The 14,359-nt window shown below is 47.7% G+C and overlaps 1 protein-coding gene across 1 annotated transcript; it reads left to right on the top strand.

Moving 5' to 3' along the window:
* Positions 1–2,419: 2,419 nt before the first annotated feature.
* On the top strand, positions 2,420–13,425 carry LOC138789142 (protein kinase C delta type-like). The gene is made up of 3 exons (XM_069967748.1): positions 2,420–2,933; positions 12,086–12,804; positions 13,129–13,425. Exons 1-3 carry the CDS (start codon positions 2,420–2,422, stop codon positions 13,423–13,425), a joined length of 1,530 nt encoding a protein of 509 aa, XP_069823849.1.
* The last annotated feature ends 934 nt before the right edge of the window (positions 13,426–14,359 follow it).

Below are 14,359 nucleotides of genomic sequence, written 5' to 3'. Positions count from 1 at the left end.
ACTAAAAGTTTGCTATGGGGCCCAGCCATTTCTAGTTACGCCCCTGTTTAGCATAATAACCCGGCCGCCAGGAATAACCACAGGACAACCAAAGCTCCATGTGCTGGGTGGTGATCGGCCACAGCTTTTATTTCTCGGGAACCAATCTAACTGTAACCACCTGGCAGGCAGCGTCCACCTCACATCTCTATAGCACACAGTGTGGTGATGGCGAACTCCCACCGCGCACGTCCGACCTGCTCCCCTCCCCCCATCAGATATTCTCCGCCAGCTGTGACTGATCTGATACAGCAAATTATATCACATACATTTATATTCTCTTCATATATATATATATATATATATATATATATACACACACAGGGGAGGGGGGAACAGCTCAAGCACTTCGTGTGAACTGAAGCATGATGTGACCACACACAGCGCTTTCTGTTACACTACCAGGGAGGATTAGAAGGACGGACTAGATTTGTTGTTAGTGAATAGGTCCAGATACTGGAACATGATTTTTTCTTCACATTGTCGGTTTGTTTTCGTATTATGTTATTATGGGGGCGGCCATCTTGCCTGAGCTCTTTCTAACAGACATGCTTTACGGACATGCTTCATGGATGTCCCCAGTTCCTATTCTCTGTATAGGACACATTTGTGGGCATGCTCTGTGAGTCACTCCACAGGGAAGGGGGCGCTGAATTGTGATCAGCAGCTAGTGAGTATATCTCTGTTATCTATATACTGGTGACACCTTTCAGGGCATGCTGGGAAATGATCTGTAGTCTCAGCTTATAGGGGTTGTCCAGCATTAGAAAAACATGGCCGCTTTCTCTTGTCTCCAGTTTGGTTGCAGGTTTTCCAACTCAGTTATAGTGAAGTCAATGAAGCCTGATGGCAAACTGCACCTGACCTGGAGACAAGAGACGTGTTGTATCTGGAAGAGCGGCCATGTTTTTCTAACGCTGGATAAACCCCTTAATGTTCGCCATAGTAGTCGGAATAAAAACTGCAAGATTTTTTTAAATGATACATATTAAGATGTAAAAAAATATATATACTGTATATCCAAAATTCTTAAAAAATATGTTAAACCAGCAGCCGTCCAACCTGTAGTTTAAAGTAATTTTCTGGTGGGGGAAAATTTTTTTAATTAACTGGTGTCAGAGAGTTATACAGTTCTGTGCATTACTTCTATTAAAAAAAATCTCAATTCTTCCAGTACTTATCAGCTGCTGTATGTCCTGCAGGATGTGCCGTATTCTTCCCAGTCTTAGGCTATGTTCACACTACGTCTCAGAACGGCCGGTCTCTGCCCGGTTCATCGCGGCCGGTGCTTAAGTACCGGCCGGATGATCTGTCCGGCCGCAGAGCTCTGATGCGGGCGCATCAGCGTGCTCCCGCATCAGAGCTTCCCATTGCACACTATGGAGCGGGCGGCTGGAGCCGCTCCCTTCATAGTGTTAACTGACAGGGTTTCCTACGTCCGCAATTCATTGAATCACTGACAAGTCAGTTATTTGCGGGGCCGCACGGGATCCCAGCGGGAGCGTATACGATGTGTGTACGCTCTGGCCAGGATCCCATTGAAACTAAGGCATCGTTCCACCGCGCAAAAACTACAGCCGTTGTCGCCATCGGCCTTAATATTTTATATATATATATATATATATTTTTTTTTATTATTATTATTATTCTTCTTATTATTATTAAATTATCTTATTAAAAAATATGATTTTATTTATTATTATTTTTTACATATTTCCAGTAAGTGGCAGCAGTAAGAGGAAAGTCGCTGGTTACTGTGGCATCTAGAGGGTAAAAGCCGTGTGCCAGTTACTTCCAGTGTCCAAACAGCCTCAGTGACAGAACTGGGTAGAGACTTGCTGTAATGTCATCCATGGGGCCATCTGCGGCCTCTGAGGCTACAATGAGGCTACACTGGTATATTCTGCCATAGACAAACTGTAAGAGGGAATCAGCAATGTACAGTACACGGCTATACACATAGTATTACAGCATACTGACCAATGCATAGTCCAGGCTTCTAAGGCCGTGTTCCCCAACTCCAGTCCTCAAGGACCAATAACAGGACAGCTTTTATTATATCAGCGCTCATCAGTATTTGTAAGCTGAGCTGTGATTGGTTACTATGGACAATAAGGAAAATCTCACTATAAGACGGCTGATAAATCTCCCAATGGTTTTCTATCACCTATACATGTAGAGTCAGTCCTAGTGGGAACCAAAGTGAAGCCGCCATTATACTGCTTGTAATCCATATCCCTATAGCCCATAGAGGTGAATGGGATCACTCACTGATCACATGACCATTGCCATGCATGCGGCCAGGGCAGCAGAGATGTTATCAGTGACTGTTGCTAGGAGACAGAGAGAGTTGTTTACTGGACCAAGGCAGAGCGCCAACATGGAGGACCAGGAGGAGATTGTGAAGAGAAAGGCAGCGAGGAAGAGGAGTAGACTCATCTTGGACTCATCGGACGATGAGAAGACTTCAGTGACGAGCCAAGGGAGGAAGAGGAGACGGGAAACCTTGGGCTCTGAGAAGACACCAAGATGCACCATGGACTCATCGGACGATGAGAAGACTTCATTGAAGAGCCAGCGGAGGAGGAAGAGGAGCTCTGAGAAGTCCATCCATGGAGAGACCAGACAGGAGAAGAAGGAAGACATGGCGAGGAAGAGAGGGCCCATCTTGGACTCATCGGACGATGAGAAGACTTCATTGAAGAGCCAGCGGAGGAGGAAGAGGAGCTCTGAGAAGTCCAACCATCGAGAGGCCAGACAGGAGAAGAAGGAAGACATGGCGGGGAAGAGACAGGCCAAGAAGAGGCACATCCTGGATTCTGCAGTGGAAGAGAAGAAGCCACCAATGAAGATCCAGAAGAAAGAAGAAAAGCAGGAAGACCAGGCCGGCTCAGGTACACCCCTATATGTACACGTATATATGTATATGCCTGGGACATATGGGGGTTATCATGTACTCAGAGCAGTCTTTCCCATTGATGTTACGAGACGGCCGCCAGTCCCAGCTATGGCCTCTATGACTCAATTATAATGGGGGAGGGGGGGGGTTACTATGCCTGAATTATTGCTCTAATTTCTCCAAAACACCGGCCACACTGCCACCAGATTTATTGTGTATTTTATAAAAAGGTGTGGCAAAAGGAAAGAGGTGTGGCCTAAAATGTAGAGGTGTGGCCTAAAGTATAAGGGTTGGGCTTATAATGTACCATAGACTCCCCAAATCATGACACTAAGTTTTACAATTAAATATACCAACGATGGAGGATATAAGGAAAAAGAAGGGTCTAGTATATCTATATACAGTATATCTATACATATAGCGTCAGCCACTGTGATCGCTTTACTATATTCTGATGGCTTTCATCTACATGAACAATTCTGCACTAATAAGTGATAAATAAGAATATTACATTGTTTTACCCCAAACTAGAACTGACATGTCTCTGCGGCCGCTATTCAATGAATATGTTTTTCGCATGGCCGTTTGGGATCCCGGACGGAGTGTATACTATGGGGGGGGGAGATTTATCAAACATGGTGTAAAGTGAGACTGGCTCAGTTGCCCCTAGCAACCAATCAGATTCCACCTTTCATTCCTCACAGCCTTTTTGGAAAATGAAAGGTGGAATCTGATTGGTTGCTAGGGGCAACTGAGCCAGTTTCACTTTACACCATGTTTGATAAATCTCCTATGTGTATATACTCCGGCCGGGATTCCTCTGACTTCTATGCAATGTATCTTTTGTATTAATCACGGCCGTTGTTGCAAATCGGCAACAACTGCTGTGATTAATACAAAAGATGCGTTGTGTGAAGATAGCCGTCAGGTGCATGGGAGCTGTAGGAGCCTTGTGCCATAATCTGGAGCCTGAATAAAGTTGGGCTTGTCAGTTTGTGACTGTCAATCCCTGAGTTGGACCGCCCACTGGATGGCTAACCAGAGAAGGAGCAGGGATTTAGGATTAAATTACACTAAATATTTTCCCATTAAACTATATATCCACCTGCTCCAGCTTGTACAGATTCAAAGTGTCAGATCAACTGGTGTCAGAAAGTTATATAGATTGGTAATTTACTTCTATTTAAAAATCTTGCAGTTCAGTACTTATCAGCTGCTGCATGTCCTGCAGGATGTGGTGTATTCTGTCCAGTCTGACACAGTGCTACTGCTCTGGACAGTTCCTGACATAGACAGAGGTGGCAGCAGAGAGCACTGTGTCAGACTGAAAGAATACATCACTTCCTGCAGGACACACGGCAGCTGATAAGTACTGGAAGACTATAAATTTTTGTATTACAAGTAAATTACAAATCTTTGGCACTTTCTGCCACCAGTTGATTTGAAAGAAAATATTTTTTTGTGAACTACCCCTTTAACAGTCAAAGTAAAACTGGAAAAACCCCAAAGATGTCACTTTTTTATTGTAAGTTTTAAATCTGTGTCTTTAGTAAATCTTGTTGGTTCTTTCAGCTCTGATGCGTTACGTCTGTTTTACCCCTAAGTTACTGACAGAACTCCTTAGGTTTAAAAAAGGATAAAAAAAAAGTTCCATTCTTTATAACGTTTTATTCTTTCTTCTGTGTGGCTGTACGAGGCCGAGTATATTGTATATTGTGTATTGTATATTGTATATTGTATATTGTATATCGTGTATTGTATATTGTATATTGTATATCGTGTATCGTATATTGTATATCGTGTATTGTATATTGTATATCGTGTATTGTATATTGTATATCGTGTATCATGTATTGTATATTGTATATCGTGTATCATGTATTGTGTATTGTATATTGTATATTGTATATCGTGTATTGTATATTGTATATTGTATATCGTGTATCGTATATTGTATATCGTGTATCGTATATTGTATATCGTGTATTATGTATTGTATATTGTATATCGTGTATTATGTATTGTATATTGTATATCGTGTATTGTATATTGTATATCGTGTATTGTATATTGTATATTGTATATCGTGTATTGTATATTGTATATCGTGTATCATGTGTTGTGTATTGTATATTGTCTATTGTGGGGTAAGTTATAGTTTTTATAGAGACCATTATTGGGAACAAACATTGTATAAATTATTTTTTGTTTATTTTTTTTAAGAAAAATGCAAATAAAACAATAAAGATCTGGGGTTATTTATAGACATTTCCATGATTTTTTTTAAATTATGGAGTAAAAATAACAATTATCTTTATTCTGTTGGTCAGTCCGAGCGCAGTGACACCACATATGTATAGTTTTTTTTTTTATATTTTAGTGTTTTTTTTAGTAAATTTATAAAAAAAATAGAGTTTTTATTGCACGCCATTCTAAGAGCCGTAACTTATTTCTCTTCCTATTAGCAGAGCTGTATGACCGGCTGTTATTTATGGGCTGAGCTGTCATTGTTATTGGGGATTTTCTGCAGTCTATAAAACATCTTATTTTGGGAGGGGGGGGGGGGGGGTTAGGATGGAAAAAAAGTCATTTCCGCAGTAGTTTTTCACATGACATTAGGGGAGTCTTGTTGTATTGTTTCCAGTCTGAGGTTTTGTTCACACTATGGAATTAGCGAGGAATTTCAAGCGGAGTTCATGCCGTGGACTTCACTTGAGAATACGCTTGTTCCATAGATTCAGTAGGATTTCTCACATGCACTCCGCCATTCGCCCGAAGAATTTATATGGACAGAGGTGGCAGCAGAGAGCACTGTGTCAGACTGCAAAGAATACACCACTTCCTGCAGGACATGCAGCAGCTGATAATTATTTTTTTAAATAAAAGTAATTTACAAATCTGTATAACTTTCTCACACAGTTGATTTGAAAATATTATTTCTCCGGAGTTCCCCTATAACTATAGAATGTAACATACTGGGGGGTACAAACCATTAGTGGCCTCAGTGCTGCTTTATCATGTACGTCAGGAGCTGATAAAGTGATAATGTGAACACGGCCTCATAGTGCTAGCAGTGCTGTATAATCTAGTACAGCGCCCCCAGAGATTGTCCCATCCCATATGTATAGTGTAACAGTATGCCATGGCCTCTGCCCCCTCACACACAGTAACATATAGCCAGACACTTATAGCAATAGATCTCTGTGCTTTGTGCGTCTGATAACTATGTCCCCATTCTCTCTGTCTCTTCTTTTTGTCTATTACCACTGGATTTGTTTGGACGGGACTACAACCCCCAATATGTTCAGTATCTTCTATTATATTTCTAATTGGAAAAAGAAAATAAAAATTATTATTCGGTATATTATAGGTCAAGGGGGTAATTCTTCTTCTTCTTCTTCTTTTTTTATTCATACAATTCTATAATTTTATTAAAGAAAATGTAATTTATTTCTGTTTTTTACATATTTCTAGTGACTGGCAGCAATAAGGGGGAAACATGGCCCCTCTGCTGCCCCCAGTGGTTGTGTTGGGAACTACAGCGTTTCAGAAGCCCCGGCCCCTGCAGTTAGATATCTGAACTTTCCTCATTGTCTATTTTCCTGCATATTAGTATCAGAATAAACCTTCCATCTGGGGAAGCCGCCTGTCAGTAGCTGCAGCCGCAGGACAGAGAAGCAGAGGGACCAGTGACTGACAGCTCTCCCCGCTCGCTCTGCGTCACTGTGCGGTGGCTGCAGCTCCTGACAGGCGGCTTCCCCAGATGTAATGTCTATTTTAATACTAAAATACAATAGAATAGACAATAAGGGGAGGATCAGTATATCTAATGCTGCACATAGCAGCATCTGCAATATCTCACTGTGCCAGGACCAGAGCTTCTATAGCCCTGCAGCTCCCGGAACAGCCACAGGTGGCAGCAGAGAGGCTGAAGTCTGAGGTTTCATACCTGCTACCAGCCCTATACAGAAGTCAGACTGTGCACAGGAAACAGTAGAACATAAACATAAGCCATCATCCCCACCGCCTGAAATAACGACAGACAATCTGCTTTTACTTTTTTGCTGGGTGAAGATCGGCCACAGCTGATTTATTGAAAAACCACTTATAACTTTTTTCCAACCGGGCACTTCGTGCCAACTTGCATATCTATTGCTACCGGTGCACCGACGGCGGACTCCCACCGTGCGCGTCCGGTCAGCTACCATCAATCAACTCCGCCAGCTGTGACTTAAAGAACCACTTTTCTGTTAACATGTTCAAATCAGCAAAAGACCGCCAACAAAGTTACTTAACCAACCCAGTTATAAAGAAACGATGTCTCTCATTTTTTTTTTTTTTTTTTTTTTTATAAACGTCTAACAAAAGTCAAATAAGGGAGGGAGGGAGGGGAAACCACGCTAAGGAGAGCTTCCTTGAACTGAGCGGGACCGGAACCTCGGAGCTGTAGGTAAGGGGCTGCGCCCGCCCCCCTTTTCTTCTGATTGGCCTTAATACCCGGGAACAGCTGACATAGGACAAGCGGTCCCGGGGGAGGGGGGAGTATGGAGGCTGGGACACCCACAGTGTTAACCCTTTCAGGCGGTGGCAGACGCGGAACGATAGTAATGAAAATGGTGTCAGGGCCATGCACAGTCAGAATGCACCCTCCCTAAGCAGTCAGGTGCCTAACAGACTGTGCACAGGAAACAGTAGAACATAAACATAAGCCATCATCCCCACCGCCTGAAATAACGACAATCTGCTTTTACTTTTTTGCTGGGTGAAGATCGGCCACAGCTGATTTATTGAAAAACACTTATAACTTTTTTCCAACCGGGCACTTCGTGCCAACTTGCATATCTATTGCTACCGGTGCACCGACGGCGGACTCCCACCGTGCGCGTCCGGTCAGCTACCATCAATCAACTCCGCCACGGAGGAGACCATGTACCCCTACACTGGGCTCCGACCCCCACCCAGCAAATAAAGCGCCTGCTCAATTCCATCCTGCAGACCTGAAAGAAAAATATCCGTGCCAATTTCGTTCAGATGTACCCCATCAGATGACATTAGCCCCCTATTATCGCCCTCCAGTTGCCTGTGACGCACGACCACCCCAGCCCTGGAGCGAACAAACCGAGCCATTCTAGCATTAAGGGTCCGCCTGGCCCTCTCCACCGCGTCGGGGTCCCTAGCATACTGCCAGACCACTCGGGGCACGATCTCCGACCAGACCAAAACCAATTCCGGAAACAGCGGCCCGAATCGCTCAACATCCGCTCGCATCAGGGTCATTAGTTCCCCAACCTTCAGCTGGCACAGATCGTTGCCCCCCGCGTGGACTACCAGTATGACCGGGCCCGCCACGAGGCTGGCAACAGACATCACCTCAGGTAACACCTGGGACCACTGGAGGCCCTTAATCCCACGCCAATGAACTGCTATGCTCCTGAAGCCAAGGTTCCGTCCGCCCGGCCGAATATCCGCTCTCTGACTCGCTCTGAAGACGTATGAATGCCCGATTATCCATACCACAGGAGGGATCACACCTGGAAAAGAAAAAATGTAAGTATTCATAACAATAACTCCGGGCGTATGTAACGCGCAAAACAGGCCGACCGCCATCTCCCAATTCTCATGATGTCCCCTTCTGGCAGGCCCGCCCTGGCGGCCTCGGTGGCGGCTCCAATTCTAAACGAGTGAGTACCGAACTCCCTCGGTGAGTGACCTAATGCCACCATAATTTTCTGAAAAAGCGACCTGAATTGAAAAACCGTCAGCGGGGACCTGTCCTCGTGCAGGAAAAATTGCTCTCCCGAAGCGCGACATTGCAAAAATTCGTCGACTAAAACCACCGGGCAAACCGAGCCAGCCACGGAACGCAACGTCAGCCACGCCCCTTGTCCGTAACAATCCGTTTTTGACCGACGCACCCAAATCCTGACCGCGTCCGCGCCACGCACTACATCTGCTTGCAACAATCCACCTGATTTTAATTTGGCGGGAGGGAGAAGCTCCCCCACTCGCAGCGCACCGAAAAAGGCAATACCGAACGCTGCAGCAAATAGCGTTGCCTCATAGGAGGACTTGCAAACCTCCTGACAAGCGGAGACTATCTGACCCAACAGCCGGTACGATATGGGCCTGCGCATATCAACCCGCCTATTCTCCTTTTGCCAACCCTTTAATGCCTGACGTATCAAAAAAATTTTCGTGACGTCCTCCCAACCCATCAGCTTGAAAAAGAATGAAATGCCAGAAAGCCGACGCTGCGCAAGGGAGCCCGAGACCCCCGCCTCACGGAGCCGCAACAAGAATTCCACAGTAACCTCCAACCTGCTCGCGGAGCTGGATGATACCTCTCGCGCTCCCACCAGTGCACACCACTCCGCCCACGCCTTACCGTGATTACTCCAAGTGGCCGGCGTAACCGACGATGACACCAAGGACATTAATTGCTGACCACCAACTCCCACAGATGGGCCGGGCATTGCATGCCCTCCTCGCTGGCTCCAGGGTGAAGGGTGCGGAACTCCATCCGGAGAAGAAGTGGAGGCCAATGGAGGCACAGGCTGCTGAACCGATTGGATCACTGGCAAAGTTGGTGCGACCGGCACTGAAGGGGCGGGCACCTCAGGCACCAGGCTAGCCCTTCCACGGGAGGAAGATCCTCTGCTGTGACGTACCTCAGGCCGCTCGGACCTCTCGGAGACACTCGAATACCCATCGGAGGAAGAGGGGGAACGCCACCTTGAGGACCTCGAGCGCCTGGAACTTCTGGACCTTCCTGAACGATGGCCGGAGCGCCGATGATGGTAACCACGCGACTCACCACGGCAGTGGCGCCGTGAGTCCTGTGATGAAGACGTGGAATTGGACCTACTGCGCCGACGGCTCTGATAACGCGTGGATCTGGACCTGGTGGAAGTAGCACCGCTTACAACGGACGAGGCCCTGGATACAGGCGGTCCATGTGCAGCGATCGCAGGAGGGGGTGCTAACGCCGCAGGAGCAGCGATGGTGGCGGGAGGGGGCTGGGCTTCTCTCAAAACGGGGGGGTTGTCTGCAAACAGATCCAGAGAGGTGACCAACCCTGTAGGGGGAACCTCCTCTGCAACGGCCCCCGCAGTCTCCGACTGAGCAACGGGTTGGCGCGACGGGATGGGCGAACCGTCTGACCCTGATGACACGCTGGCCCTGCCACCCATGGTTTGCCAAGCTATACCGCCACCCAGGCTACAAGAGGGACCCGCAGCAGCCGCAAGGGGTCTGAGGGGGGTAGCCGCTGAAGGCCTGATAGGTGACCGGGGGGAAGCTAAACGGGCTCTAGCCAACGGAGGGGGCACTACCAAGGGAGCGGAATCGGCGCCCTCTAACGCTGCGGACTGAGTTACTCCGCCGCCCGTACTCACAGCCGACGCAACTGTCCTCCGGGATCTCCCACGCGCCCGACCGGAAACAGGAAGTGCCGGGCTAGGACTCAGCCGCTCCGGGGGGCGCACAGCGCGCGCCGATCTCCGACTCTCCGGACCACACGGGGGGGATCTTGCGTAACCGGAGGGGGACCAAACTCCGCTAGAAAGCTGCGGAGCCAGCCCTCACCTTCCGACTGGGCGCGCGCCCGCAGCGCGGCCCGCAGGTTTTCATCGGCAGCCGCCATGGACACAACACAAGGAAACCACGCTAAGGAGAGCTTCCTTGAACTGAGCGGGACCGGAACCTCGGAGCTGTAGGTAAGGGGCTGCGCCCGCCCCCCTTTTCTTCTGATTGGCCTTAATACCCGGGAACAGCTGACATAGGACAAGCGGTCCCGGGGGAGGGGGGAGTATGGAGGCTGGGACACCCACAGTGTTAACCCTTTCAGGCGGTGGCAGACGCGGAACGATAGTAATGAAAATGGTGTCAGGGCCATGCACAGTCAGAATGCACCCTCCCTAAGCAGTCGGGTGCCTAACAGGTGGGTCCATACCCATAGTCTCGGCCGCACGACTGGCATCACTGAGAGAAACATTGTATAAAGTGTATCTATCCTGAAGCACGCCGACCTGAACGGTATGAAATCCATTCTGCCGCTGGAAGTTCCTGTATCCATGGGTATAACTACGCCAGGCCGGTACTGTGCACAAGCTCAATTGGATGGGAATGGGGGTCGCACACAGTATCGCCCCCTCATGGTCGTATCCAGTTGATGAAGCCTGGGACTCAGCTAACCGTGAGTATAAGGATTTCCAGTCACAAGTCACGTTCTACACTATCCCGGCAGAGTACAGGTCTAATTAGACAAGGTCCCCAAGACGGCCCCTATACCTCTCTAATGTCACGTACACTTCTCCTACCTTCTTTCTACCAGTCACTACCTCCAGCATCACCTCTACCTGTAGCTGCACCTAGCAAGCTGTCATGAACTTGTATCGCACTGAAGATCTTAAAGTGTCTCTGTCATTTCAGAAAACTTTTCACATGTCATGAAGACATTCAAATGTTAGGTGTTGAGACCAGTACTGATCAGGAGAACAATCGGGGAGAGACGACCGCGCTGCAGCCTGTCCTCTCCCCGCTCTGTGTGATCAGTCCATAGACCATAGAGCTCCACTATAATCCCGACTGATCACATGACACAGAGCTGGGAGAGGAGCGTGCTTAGTGCGATCGTCTCCTGGCTCTATCTACTGATCAGACCCGGACCGATCAAAACTTTTGAAAAGTCTCAGGTTTTCTGAAATGACAGTATCCTTGTTGAAGTGCTGGACTCTGTGCTCATTTCTCTCTGCCGCACCTGCAACCATACATTGTACCACAAAGCCCAGTGCCAGTGTGTCCGGGGGTGGGTAATGCCACTTCTGGCCACCATGACAAGTGCCCCAGTGAATATACCAGAGCCCTCCTTCTGTATACCACCTAAGCACCCCGGGCCACAGCACTCTCTACTGCCACCTCTGTCTGTGAACTGTCCAAAGCAGGAGAGGTTTTCAATAGGGATTTGCTACTGCTCGGGACAGTTCCAAGAGGTGTAAAGTACAGGCCCCAATGCACCAAACACTCTCATAAGTATATCCAGAAAAGAATAAGATTTTGCACTTAGTTTCTCTTTACAAATTGGTGTGATTTGAGAATAATGTATATTACAAGTGTGAGAATCTCTCCCATTTATTTTCCCTCTTTTAGGAGGTCCCAGCGGTGTCCGACCATCCGGCAGCCAGAGCACCATCTCTAGCACCATCCGGCAGAGACTACAGTTCCACCATGTGCTCGGTGAAGGGAATTACGGGAAAGTCGTGTTGGCAGAAGACATCGTCACCAGCCAACGATTCGCGGTGAAGGTCATCATGAAGCGACTCCTGCTAGAAGACATCGAGGAGGCGGATGTGATGGTGGAGAACCGAGTGCTACAGCTGGCATCTGGGAGCCCCTTCCTGGTCCACGCAGACTTTGCATTCCAGACCAAGATGCTTGTTCTACTTGGGCTGGAATACGTGAGCTGCGGGGACTTCGACCAATTCCTGAAGACGAACGGGCGGCTGAACATCACCAGTGCAAGATTCTACGCCGCTGAGCTCGTGTGCGGCATCCAGTATCTCCACGCAAGAGGCGTCATCCACCGAGACCTCAAGCCCGAGAACATCCTGGTGGCGGAAACAGGGCATGTGAAGATCACGGATTTCGGCCTCGCCCTTGAGAACATCTTCGGAGACCGAAAAGCCACCGAATGCGCTGGGACCAAAGGCTACATGGCTCCTGAGATGCTGGCGGAGGAGGGATATGGCGCCGGAGCAGACTGGTTTTCCTTTGGTGTCATCATGAACAAAATGGTCACCGGACGACGCGAATACCACCCAGCGCTCTTCGATGACACCAGCTCCGGCGCCGAAGACTTCATCATACAGGTCAGTGTCTTACTATTATAGGTTACGTATATCGTACATGTTACGGCTATGTTTCCACAATGTCTTTTTAGGCAGAATTACTGCTGTTATTGTATAGTGATGGCCGCATATAATGTTCATGAATATTATGTGCGGTCGTTATTGTAGAAATCTGCAATTTTTTTTTAATCTAAAAAAGACCTGGTGTCAACATAGCTTTCCCAGGACCCTGAAAGGTGAATGGGTCTAACTAGGTGGATGTAGAATTGAGCAGTTTTAGCATAACATGGTAGATTTGTCACTTACAGCTTCCCAGAGATTCACACCCAGCTTTTCTCCTTCCAGCTCCTCCAGAGAGATCCTGCTCAGCGCTTGGGAGTCGCCCAGAACATCAGAGAACATCCGTTTTTCCAGTGCATCGATTGGGTCTCGGTGGAAGCCCTCGGGATGACCCCACCACACAACCCTGAGGTAAGTAAACCATCTAAGAAGCCTCAGCGCAAGACCAAGAAGACCAAGAAGAGGGAGAAGTTCCGTCTTTCCACCATGGAGGCAGACGAGGTCAAGAAGAAGCGCTTGTCACCCAAGGACCAGGCCGAATTCCAAGGATTTTCCTTCGTCACCTCGAAGATCTTTGGCTGAACACCAACTCCAACGTCATCGGAGCGAGCGGATCCCGTGAGCACCTGGCAGAAGAGGATCCAAAGAACAAAGACCACGAAGAGCGGACCCCCAAGTACCATCAGATCTTCAGTCTTCAGCATCACCAAGGACACCGGCACCTGCAGGAAGGAAGAGGACAGGAAGAACAACATGGACGGACCCCTGCACAACAAGCCAGTAGGCTGGCACCACCACAGGTAGGTGGAGGCGCTATAAGATCTGCGCTGTATGAGGCATGTAGGAGATTTGTTACACCGGTGACCAGATTTCCTCCCATCCATGACCGCACCAGCTCCTAGTGCTGTGCTGGATGAGAGAGAAATAAACTGATTTAGTGTTATTTATTCCATGCCTCTAATAATTCCATCCTTCTGGTACTATATACAGACGTATACTCTGTGTATAGTACAGGAATATATACCGGTGATTGGATTTCCCTGGGTCAATGACAATGCTGTCATGGGTCTGGGGAAAGAGGTGAGAGATGGCCGGCTATTAAGGGGTGGAGGAGGCCGGATTTTTTTTTTTTAAGTCTTACTTAAAAAAAAAAAAACACACTCATCATCTGTGTACTACTTACCCTCACGCCTGAGTCCATCTCAGATTAAAAATCCCGCCATTCTTGACCCTCGCAGCCAGGGGTGTAGCTAATGTCTCCTGGGCCCTAATGCGAGAGGCCAACTTGGCCCCCCCCCTTTCACAACCAAGTGATGCTACTGTCATATATATATAACCACTGCCATCACCACCATATTGTTACTGACCAAATCCAGCATACTGAGACCAATAAAACACAGTACCAGATTACAAGTAACAAATATAACCACCACACACTGACTATCCCCACAACATACTGACTAACCCTACCACTGCTACTCAGTAATCCACTGTACATAGGTCACTATCACCTCAT

The sequence above is a fragment of the Dendropsophus ebraccatus genome, chromosome 4 (assembly GCF_027789765.1).
Source record: "Dendropsophus ebraccatus isolate aDenEbr1 chromosome 4, aDenEbr1.pat, whole genome shotgun sequence".
NCBI lineage: Eukaryota > Metazoa > Chordata > Amphibia > Anura > Hylidae > Dendropsophus > Dendropsophus ebraccatus.
The sequence above is the reverse complement of the archived record's forward strand: the minus strand, read 5'-3'. Positions and strand labels throughout refer to the sequence as shown.